Here is a 12,113-nt window from a genome sequence, read left to right as displayed (position 1 = left end):
TTCACCTCCCGAAGGATGTGGATGAGCTTTCCGGACGTCGATGGTGGGCACTGAGGAAATGGCTTATTACCTGCACCAGCTTCCCCCCCCCCCCCCCCCCCACCCTTTACCCCCCTTCCACCCCCCCCCACCCCCGTCCCCTTCCCTGCTCCACCCTCTCAGCTCACCCCCTCACAACCCCGTCCCAGCCCGCACCCCCTCGCACCATCTTCACCCCGCACCCCCTTCCCCTGCAACCCCCCCACCCCCTCCCTCTACCCCTCCCCCATGCATCCCCTCCTCCCACCGGCACCATCCTACACCTGTGTAGGGGCCCCAACAACCCCACTGCCTTGTGGGCGTCTCGGGAGAGACCAAGGCTAAGGGAGTAAACCCTAACAGAAAATCCGGAGCGGAACCCCGTAGGCGGTCATGTGTCACCTTTGGCATGTTTCCGGCAGTTCCTGCAGCCATACTGGTGCCAAACGTCGTGTCCTGCACTCCTTTGGACCCCACCAGAAAGGCCGAGAGGGGGGTTTTGACGACTGGGCAACTCTCAACCTCCATAAATTTGCCCAGGCATGCACCATGGAGAGGTCACTCCATAGTCGTCTCACAGCGACTAAAACAACACGGAAGGCAGCAGTTACGGGTTATAAGTCCAGATAAATTGGCGTAGAAACTGGGCGCCACGGGTTGCCTTTGTCAGTGGGAGAGGTCATTGCACCTCACTGGACAGCTACCGCCCGCCTCAAACCGGGCAGCCCCCGGTCAATAAGGTTCTGTCCCGCCACAGTCTGCCTGCTTCAATGGGTGCTTGGAGCTCAGGGTCATTGCCCGAAAGGTGGACTGATACACCGCACCAAACAACATGAAAAAAGGAAAGAAGGTACCAGCCCTTCGCTTTGCAAGCTGGAACGTCAGAACTATGTGTCCTGGCCTGTCGGAAGACCTTACACAAATCAACGATTCTCGGAAGACCGCCATCATTAACAACGAGCTCAGTAGATTCAATGTGGACATTGCAGCACTTCAGGAGACTCGCCTCCCCGCGAGTGGCTCTCTAGCAGAGCAAGACTACACCTTCTTCTGGCAGGGCAGGGATCCTGAAGAACCAAGACAGCATGGAGTGGGCTTCGCCATCAGAAACTCCTTGCTCAGCATGATAGAGCCTCCCTCAAATGGCTCGGAACGCATACTGTCCATCCGACTGCTCACCACCTCTGGTCCAGTACACCTACTCAGCATCTATGCTCCAACACTCTGCTCCCCACCTGAAGCTAAAGACCAGTTCTATGAACAACTCCATAACATCATTAGCAGCATCCCCAACACCGAACACCTATTCCTGCTGGGGGACTTTAATGCCAGGGTTGGGGCCGACCATGACTCATGGCCCTCCTGCCTTGGGCGCTATGGCGTTGGAAGGATGAATGAGAACGGGCAGAGACTGCTTGAGTTGTGTACCTATCATAACCTCTGCATCACCAACTCGTTCTTTCACACTAAACCCTGTTAGCAGGTTTCATGGAGGCACCCAAAATCACGTCGTTGGCACCAGCAAGACCTCATTGTCACAAGGCGAGCCGCCTTAAACAGTGTTCAAATCACACGCAGCTTCCACAGTGCGGACTGCGACACCGACCACTCCCTGGTGTGCAGCAAGGTTAGACTCAGACCAAAGAGGTTGCATCATTCCAAGCAGAAGGGCCACCCGCGCATCAACACGAGCAGAATTTCTCACCCACAGCTGTTACAAAAATTTCTAAATTCACTTGTAACAGCCCTTCAAAACACTCCCACAGGGGATGCTGAGACCAAATGGGCCCACATCAGAGACGCCATCTATGAGTCAGCTTTGACCACCTACGGCAAAAGTGCGAAGAGAAATGCAGACTGGTTTCAATCTCATAATGAAGAGCTGGAACCTGTCATAGCCGCTAAGCGCATTGCACTGTTGAACTACAAGAAAGCCCCCAGCGATTTAACATCCGCAGCACTTAAAGCAGCCAGAAGTACTGCACAAAGAACAGCTAGGCGTTGCGCAAACGACTACTGGCAACACCTATGCAGTCATATTCAGCTGGCCTCAGACACCGGAAACATCAGAGGAATGTATGATGGCATGAAGAGAGCTCTTGGGCCAACCATCAAGAAGATCGCCCCCCTCAAATCTAAATCGGGGGACATAATCACTGACCAACGCAAACAGATGGACCGCTGGGTTGAGCACTACCTAGAGCTGTACTCCAGGGAGAATGCTGTCACTGAGACTGCCCTCAATGCAGCCCAGCCTCTACCAGTCATGGTTGAGCTGGACATACAGCCAACCAAATCGGAACTCAGTGATGCCATTGATTCTCTAGCCAGCGGAAAAGCCCCTGGGACAGCATTACCCCTGAAATAATCAAGAGTGCCAAGCCTGCTATACTCTCAGCGCTACATGAACTGCTATGCCTGTGCTGGGACGAGGGAGCAGTACCCCAGGACATGCGCGATGCCAACATCATCACCCTCTATAAAAACAAAGGTGACCGCGGTGACTGCAACAACTACCGTGGAATCTCCCTGCTCAGCATAGTGGGGAAAGTCTTTGCTCGAGTCGCTCTGAACAGGCTCCAGAAGCTGGCCGAGCGCGTCGACCCTGAGGCACAGTGTGGCTTTCGTGCAGAGAGATCGACCATTGACATGCTGTTCTCCCTTCGTCAGACACAGGAGAAATGCCGTGAACAACAGATGCCCCTCTGCATTGCTTTCATTGATCTCACCAAAGCCTTTGACCTCGTCAGCAGACGTGGTCTCTTCAGACTACTAGAAAAGATCGGATGTCCACCAAAGCTACTAAGTATCATCACCTCATTCCATGACAATATGAAAGGCACAATTCAACATGGTGGCTCCTCATCAGAGCCCTTTCCTATCCTGAGTGGTGTGAAACAGGGCTGTGTTCTCACACCCACACTTTTTGGGATTTTCTTCTCCCTGCTGCTTTCACATGCGTTCAAATCCTCTGAAGAAGGAATTTTCCTCCACACAAGATCAGGTGGCAGGTTGTTCAACCTTGTCCGTCTAAGAGCGAAGTCCAAAGTACGGAAAGTCCTCATCAGAGAACTCCTCTTTGCTGACGATGCTGCTTTAACATCTCACACTGAAGAGTGCCTGCAGAGTCTCATCGACAGGTTTGCGTCTGCCTGCAATGAATTTGGCCTCACCATCAGCCTCAAGAAAACGAACATCATGGGGCAGGACGTCAGAAATGCTCCATCCATCAATATTGGCGACCACGCTCTGGAAGTGGTTCAAGAGTTCACCTACCTAGGCTCAACTATCACCAGTAACCTGTCTCTAGATGCAGAAATCAACAAGCGCATGGGTAAGGCTTCCACTGCTATGTCCAGACTGGCCAAGAGAGTGTGGGAAAATGGCGCACTGACACGGAACACAAAAGTCCGAGTGTATCAGGCCTGTGTCCTCAGTACCTTGCTCTATGGCAGCGAGGCCTGGACAACGTATGCCAGCCAAGAGCGATGTCTCAATTCATTCCATCTTCGCTGCCTTCGGAGAATACTTGGCATCAGGTGGCAGGACTATATCTCCAACACAGAAGTCCTTGAAGCGGCCAACACCCCCAGCTTTTACAGACTACTGAGTCAGCGGCGCTTGAGATGGCTTGGCCATGTGAGCCGCATGGAAGATGGCAGGATCCCCAAAGACACATTGTACAGCGAGCTCGCCACTGGTATCAGACCCACCGGCCGTCCATGTCTCCGCTATAAAGACGTCTGCAAACGCGACATGAAATCGTGTGACATTGATCACAAGTCGTGGGAGTCAGTTGCCAGCATTCGCCAGAGCTGGCGGGCAGCCATAAAGACAGGGCTAAATTGTGGCGAGTCGAAGAGACTTAGTAGTTGGCAGGAAAAAAGACAGAGGCGCAAGGGGAGAGCCAACTGTGCAACAGCCCCGACAAACAAATTTCTCTGCAGCACCTGTGGAAGAGCCTGTCACTCCAGAATTGGCCTTTATAGCCACTCCAGGCGCTGCTTCACAAACCACTGACCACCTCCAGGCGCATATCCATTGTCTCTCGAGATAAGGAGGCCCAAAAGAAGAATGATAATAGGTAATGTAAGAGTAGGCGTGCAACCAGGAAACAATGACAGTAGTGTAATTAGGTTTGATGTATGACGAGAAAAGGTTGGGAACAGTGAAATATAAAGGTACTTGAAAATGCCAATTGAAATGTGATAAAAAGAGAACCAGCCTGATTAATTATAAAGAAAATGTTGCTGATAAGACAATGTTCCTGCAGTAAATGATTAGATCCTGACCAGACAAGAGGTTAAAGTGAGAGTTCCCTGAATGAATACAGAAATAAAAATGAGACACTAAAAAGAGACGTGACAAATTAAGGGCCAATAATGCAAAATAAAAGCAGTCCAAATATGGAAACTATAGAGAAGAAGCAAACAGAATGATTAGAAAAGCAAAGAGAAAGTATGAAGAAAGGTAATAGAAAGGGAAAATAGGAAAGGACTTTACAAACAAAATAAATAAAAGGATAGTTAAAGAAAAGGTAGTGCCAATTATAAATGAACAAGGAACTCTCCTTTCAGAGAATGAAGGGATGACAGAAATACTAAGTGAGTACGCATTCTACCATACTAAGGGAAGTCAGAGAGGAAATAGGCTCTGCACATCATAAGCAAAATATGCTTAGATGTAATTTGATCCTGAGGATTGAAGGTTTGTTAAAACAGCAAAACCAACTTATATTTCTATAGCATATTTCACATAATAAAACACCCCAAAGCGCTTCACTGGAGCGTTATAAAGCAAATTTAGACAGCAAACCACTTAAGGTGATATTAGAGCTGATGGTCAAAAGCTTAGCAAAGGAAGTAGATTTAAGGAGCGTCTTAAAGGAGGAAAGAGAAGTTGAGAGGCAGGAAGGTTTAGGAAGGGAAGTCTAGAACTTGCGGCCTCAGTAGCTTAAATGACAGCCCCCTATGGTGGAACAATTAAAATCGGGATGCCTAAGAGGCCAGAATTAGATGAGGGCAGATACCTGAGGAGGTTTGTGGGACTGGAAGGGATTATAGAGATAGGGGGCTGAATTTTAATCTCCTGCTGCCGGGAGCGGCAACGGGTGATAAAAAAGTGTCTCGCTGCCATGCCGTCGTGATCTAGTGTACGGTAGCTCATTTCCATATGCAGGGCTGTCAGCTGCCCCCCACCCCAATTATACAGGCAATGGTGTCAGCTGCTCAGCGCAGGTGCTGGTGCCATTTTTAAAGGGCTGCCAGATCTGCACAGAGAGAAAAAAGTTTATCCCTGGAACCCCCCACAACCACTACACTCTGCATTAATGTGTGACCCGTCCCCACCCCAATACACATAAAATAAATGGTAGTCCCGTTCCCACCCCCCCAAAAGCACTTAAATTCAATAGTTGACCTCTCACTCTACAACTGCATAAAGTGCAGAGGTCACCCCTTTCTCCCCCGCCGCTAGAAATGCAGAGTTGACCCCGTCCCCACTAACCCCCAACCTCACTAAAAATCCTAAGTTCCTCCCTTCCCCACCTTTGTGGCACCAGATTTCCCTGGACGGAAAAGTGAAGGCACAGGAGTGCCAGCCGTCGCACGGAAGATCGCGGACAGCCGGTAAGTTTGTGGGGAATGGCATGTTAATTTATTCATGTCCTTTGTTTCAATATTAAAGTTGCCCCGTCGCTGAGCGGCATGGGGGCCGCCATAGAGCCTCCCCGCTGCCGGGATGATTGGGCCCCGTAAGTCTGGTGTTGCACTTTGTGGCAGGCGGCTGCCACTGCGATCTTGCGGCCCTCCCACCACGGAGCCCAATGATGGGAGCACTACAAAATTCAGCCCAGGGAGGGTCAAGGCCATGGAGGGATTTGAAAACAAGGATGAGAATTTTAAAATTAGAATGATGCTTGACTAGGAACGGATGTCGATCAATGAGCACAGGGGTGATGGGTGAACAGGACTTGGTGAGAATAAGTACATGGGCAGCAGAGTTTTGGATGAACTCAAGTTCATGGACGGTAGCATGCGGGAGACCAGTCAGGCATGCGATGGAATAGTCAAGTCTAGAGGTAACAAAGGTGTGGATGAAGGTTACAGCAGCAGATAAGCCAAGGCAGTGGTGAAGTCGGGTGTTGTTACAGTGGTGGTCTTTGTGTTGGTGTGGATATGTGGTCAGAAGCTCATCTCTGGATCAAATATGACGCCGAGGTTGCAAACAGTTGGGTTCAGCCTCTGACAGTTGCCAGGGAGAGGGTTGGAGTCAGTAGCTAGGGAACAGAGTTTAGAGCAGCAACCGAAGACAATGGCTTCAGTCTTCTTAATATTTAGTTGAAGGAAATTTCTGCTCATCCAGTACTGGGTGTCGGACAAACTGATAATTTAGCAACAGTGGAGGAGTTGAGAGCGGCAGTTGTGAGGTAGAACTGGGTATCAAAGAACAAAGAACAGTACAGCACAGGAACAGGCCATTCGCCCCTCCACGCCTGCGCCGATCTTGATGCCTGCCTAAACTAAAACCTTCTGCACTTCCGGGGATCGTATCCCTCTATTCCCATCCTATTCATGAATTTGTCAAGATGCCTCTTAAACGTCGCTATCGTATCTGCTTCCACCACCTCCCCCGGCAGCAAGTTCCAGGCACTCACCATCCTCTGTGTAAAGAACTTGCCTCGCACATCCCCTCTAAACTTTGCCCCTCTCACCTTAAACCTATGTCCCCTAGTAACTGACTCTTCCACCCTGGGAAAAAGCTTCTGACTATCCACTCTGTCCATGCCGCTCATAACTTTGTAAACCTCTATCATGTCGCCCCTCCACCTCCGTCGTTCCAGTGAAAACAATCCGAGTTTATCCAACCTCTCCTCATAGCTAATGCCCTCCAGACCAGGCAACATCCTGGTAAACCTCTTCTGTACCCTCTCCAAAGCCTCCACGTCCTTCTGGTAATGTGGCGACCAGAACTGCACACAATCATCAGCGTTCATGTGAAAACTAACGCTGTGTTTTTGGACGATGTCACTGAGGGGCAGCATGTAGATAAGAAGTAGGAGGGGGCTAAGAATAGATTATTCAGTAACAACAGAAGTAACAATGAGGGAGTGTGAAGAGAAATCATTGAATGTGATATGCTTGCTGTGATTAGATAGATAAGAATGGACCCAGGCAAGTGCAGTCCCATCCAGCCAGGCAACTTTGGAGAGGATGGTATGGTCAATAATGTCAAAGGCCGCAGACAGGTCGAGGAGGGATAATTTACCTTTGTCACAGTCACAGAGGATGTCATTTTCAACTCTGATTAAAGCCATTTTGGTACCGTGGCAGGGCAGAAACCTGATTTGAGGGATTCAAAGGTGGTGCTCTGGGAAAAGTGGACATGAATTTGGAAATTGACAATTTGTTCAAGGACTAATGTTAATGCTAATGAAACCCCACTGTTCAAAAGGGAGAAATGAATAAACCAGGTAACTATAGATCAGCCAGGTACTCCATAGGAGGCCTGTTGATCACATTAAGGCACATGGTCTGATCCTGTCCTCATGCCTCCAATAACACACACCGGTATTATTGCTGATACTCTGTAATTGTGAATGTAAATGGGATAAATTTCAGATTAACAACTTTACTGCAATATGAAAAGTTAAAATCTGATTGACTGTAAGGTGTACAATGCAAAGCACCTATGATCTGCACTGATCATGTATAAGGTCCATTGGTGGCAAAAGGCCTTGCAAAATTTACCTGACAACGTTATACTCAAGCATGTGTGAAACAGTGAGTTAGAGGTGTTGTGAATCAATAGAATAATTTGATAGATCTAGATACTAAGGGAATATGTCTTTAGAAGAGGAGCAATTTCAAAGGGAATATGTACTTCAGAGAGAATATACATGTTAATGAAAGAACAATACATAAGAGGACAACCAGCACTGAGGGCTGCTCTGAAACCATTGGCCCCCTGGAAATGGCACTACAGGCTGGAAACGACCAATCAAAGACTTGAATTTCCCTGTACCTGCTGGCAATCTAAGGATTAAGCTGATTCGGTGATGTGAATAATGATTTCATTATCAGACGATGTTAATTTATTGGAGAATCATTTTAATACTAATTTACATGAATTATCTTTACTGCTCTGATGAACAAGGAGTATTTCTGAATTTGTTCTGTTCGTTTATTGCCTTGCATGAGTGTGTACTGTCAAGGTGGTGATATTTTATGGAATGCATTATTAATTTAAAAAGGTGATATAATTAGTTATGCATTTATTTGCAGGTGTAATCTTGCCCCTATCATTGATTATAAAGATGATGTGGGAACTAAAACAGATCTCGTGACATCCAATCCAAGTATCATTATACAAAGGTAATTATCTATTTGCATTTATTAACAAATTAACAGTAGAAGAGAGCAAAAATGGGAAGAAGAAGGTCTGTGTGAGACGAGGTGAGCATAAGCTAACCACTGAGATAACTCCTCTTTCAGTAATTTTCCTTTTCCAATTTTCTCTTCATCTTTTGATCTGATGGTATTTGGGAGAATTTTCATCTCTGTTGAGTAACAGTGATGCAGGTCTTCTACCTGCCCTCTGACCCTCATCTATTTGCTTGATTTGCAGCTTGTCTGCCATGTCACAGGATTCCTACCTCCAAGAGGAATTCTGCCAGTGCTAAAGAGAAGAAGGTGGCAGTGCTATTGGGGAACTGCTTCTGCAGCATTTGAAGAGGTGTAAAGGGACACTCAAGGGCAGAGGAATTAGGCTTAGAAAGGTTAGTGTATGGGGACCACACTGGAGATAGAGGAGGTCTCTACTTGGACCTCTCTCTCCTTTTATAAAATGTAAGGCCTTCCTGTTGCTAAAACAGGCCTATCATCAACTTTTTGCAGGCAATCTCAGGGAGTGGCAGTAAGAGGGAAGGATGGGATGGAAACTTGGACTTTGCCTCCCTGGTGGCACTTTCATACATTGGGAGGGGAAAGGACAGCTGGTAGTGGTCTTGGGAGCACAGAGGAAGGGAAATAGAATTCAGGGTAGGGAGATGGCGTAAGGCCTCACTGCACAATTATCCCCCATTTACTTCTACAATCCCACTGGATGTCATGTTGGATGATGGAAGATAATGCAACCCATTAACTTCTTGCTGTGTTCTAGTTGTAAAGGTAATGATTTTGCTCTAGTTCGTTGAGGATACTGTCATTTCTGCTCTGCGATGCTTGGCAGACTTATATGGTCCAGTAATCATCAGATTTTGATTTTCAATCTGGGATCCATGGTTTTACATCAAAAGTTTCCTGAATAACTAATCCCCTGGAGTAAAGTGTAAGGTCTCATATTGTAGATCTGCTATTGTAAATCTATGGAAGAAACACACAGCACCATCTTCTGGATTGTTGCTATAAACAGAGCCTTTATTATCAACTCCCTTTAGTGGCATACTGCACATGCTATACCAAGCATGTTCGGTGGCTTCAAATGAACAATACACTACATATCAAATGAACAGTAAATGAACAATGCACTGCATAAAGGATACACCTTACATGGGCTCCAGTCTACCCAGCTGCTAATTCAGTGCCTATCACTAATACACTATATCACTCCCCTTCTTTGCACGTGCGAGTTTCAATGGTTTGCTTACATTGTTCTCTTTGGACATTACTTCATTTTATAATATAATTGCTTAAGTATTGCTTAAGGATGTTTCCACTCACGAGTAGAATATCAATGTGTGACATCAGGTGTTGTGTCATTTAACTCCATGTGCTTCAACTGAAGTGTCGATGTCTGGATCAGACGCAACGTTTGTAGAGGGTGTTTGCAACACTTTGAAGAATGACATGGTTCGTGTGATGATTTGTAAACCATGCTTAACAATGATCAGTGATCCTTTTGTGTTGGTCACAACAAATGGTTGGATGTCAACGGGGGTTGTTTGCTTTCCAACATACCCATCACGTTTACAAGCACTTTGTCTCCTGGCTTTTATCAGTGTAGTTCTGAATTTCATGTTTTGTTCAGCGTTTTCTTTCATGCAATCTTTCTGTCCTTGATCACACTCGTGTACCTGATGATCATTCGCTTTGCAGGGTAGCTTTGCAAGACCTTTGCACATAGGATGTGTGAAGATGAGCATAGCTGGAGGCTTTCTAGTAGTCAAAGGAGGGTTCACTCTGTAATTACAAGAAAATGATACAGCTTCTGCTTCCATGAGCTGCTCCCAGCAGTTGCTGTACAGATCACATTTTTTGAAGGTATGCTTGAATCTCTGAAATTCTCCATTAGCCCTTGGCCAACAGGGTGTGATCTCTCAGTAAGTGAAGCCCAGGTAGTTCACAAATTTACTAAACTCATCGCTGTTGAATGGGGATCCATTGTAACTTCTCACTGCTCGAGGGACTGCAAACAAAGTGAAAATCTGGTCAAGCTTTGGGGCGACTGCTTTCGTGGAGGTTGGCGTAACTATTTCTGCAACTGCAAATCTGTTGTAGTCATCAGTGACAACAAGCAAATGCTTGTTAGTGGGCATGTCTGTGAAGTCTTCTTGAGAGGATCATGAAGATTTGACATTATGGTTGCTTGACATGGCAAACACTGATCAATTTCCGGCACCATACCTTTACCCGAAGAAGTTGCTCGGTTTTGACAATTCTCTGATGACCCTCTTACTATTTCTACAACACATTCTCTCAATGACTGCAGAATGACAATGCTGTTGCCACATTACATGAGTTCAGAAGTGGTTGCAGCTGTGAGCTCATTTCGAACATTGCAAAGATCTTGTAGCATGTGAGCGGTTTTGTTTGCAAATGCTCGCTCGATCACATCTTTCCAGTTTTGCAGTTCCATAGCTGTCATACATAGCTGCAACGCTTCATCTTGTTTTGTTGCCACTTTGATGTTGGTTAATATTAATGACTTTGGCACTTGCTTTACGTATTTTTACGTATAGTTAGGATATTGTTACGACCAGGTGAGAAAGGTGTCTAGGGTTCCCTTTCCGCCTTCACCTGGTCTTACTGTAACAGGGTTTTGTTTTTAAACACACTGTGCTTTAGCTCCCCCTTGGTGAATCCTTGTTCACCGCTTTCCAATTATAAGGTAAAGAAATGAGCACAAACAGGCTTTCTTAGGTTTAAAGAAGAAAGGTGAAATTTATTAAAACTTAAACTTAACTCCAATTTGGTTAACGCCTATGGATATACAACATTTCCATGCTAGCATGCATATGTGATACACACATGCAGATAGGGACAGAAAAGAGCAGAAGAAAAATAAAGGGGAGAGATTTGAGGCAATATCTGAAGAGTTTCTTGTTACTGCGCTCGAGTTGACTGTAGAGTTCTTTTGTAGGTAGTTCTTGCTTGTAGGTAATTCTTGCTTTTCGTGGGGCCCAGTATTCTTCTTAAACCTTGTTCACTGTAGGACACTTTTCTCTCTTAGGGTTCATCTGTCTTCAATGGATTCCAAAGCTGGGGAAAAAGAGATGAGAGCAGACAGGAGAGAGATGTTCTCAATTCAGCAGCCAGGAGCTTTCTGTCTTCAAACACTATTTCTCCAATTTAAAACTCCTCTAGTTGGCCAGCAGGTGGTCACATGACCGACTGGTTTGACCAGGTCTCTTCTGTGTATTGGAAGCAGGGATTGGTTCCTTTGTTCCAACACTGTCTGCTAGTATACAAAAATGTCTTTCCGGCTGGGAGCCTGGCAATTCCTTGTAATAGGCCCCTCTTTTCTTCCCAGTAACAATTTGAAGTTTAATGTCCATGTGGCGAAATTAATGTGCCTCATTCTTGGCAGGTGGGAGCCTGCTTGACAATGTTATTCGCCAGCCTGTTCTTCTTAGCTAGTAGACTGATTGGCTGTAAAGGATGGCGCGAAAGGTAGTCCACTGGGTGAAGCTTGCCTGGCTTATACTTAACATGGAACTTGTACTCTTGTAGTCTGAGTATTCAACTATCTATTTGATTAGATGGCTTTCTATGTGGATTGTTGAACAGGCTCACTCGTGGCTTATGATCAGTTATCACTTCAAACCCACTTCCATACCAGTAGAGATGAAAATGTAGGATGCTCCATGTGATTGACAG

The 12,113-nt window shown here is 46.3% G+C and overlaps 1 protein-coding gene across 1 annotated transcript in view; it reads left to right on the top strand.

The window, feature by feature from the left end:
• The window catches only part of LOC137380871 (alpha-2,8-sialyltransferase 8F-like), a 62,330-nt gene that overhangs the window by 33,475 nt on the left and 16,742 nt on the right, over positions 1–12,113 (top strand). Inside the window, exon 5 of the mRNA XM_068053282.1 lies at positions 8,301–8,390. Within this exon, the coding sequence (XP_067909383.1) occupies positions 8,301–8,390 (90 nt within the window). The remainder of the gene's footprint in view (positions 1–8,300; positions 8,391–12,113) is intronic.

The sequence above is a fragment of the Heterodontus francisci genome, chromosome 2, assembly GCF_036365525.1.
Source record: "Heterodontus francisci isolate sHetFra1 chromosome 2, sHetFra1.hap1, whole genome shotgun sequence".
Taxonomy (NCBI): Eukaryota; Metazoa; Chordata; class Chondrichthyes; order Heterodontiformes; family Heterodontidae; genus Heterodontus; species Heterodontus francisci.
This window is presented reverse-complemented; position numbering and strand designations above follow the sequence as displayed.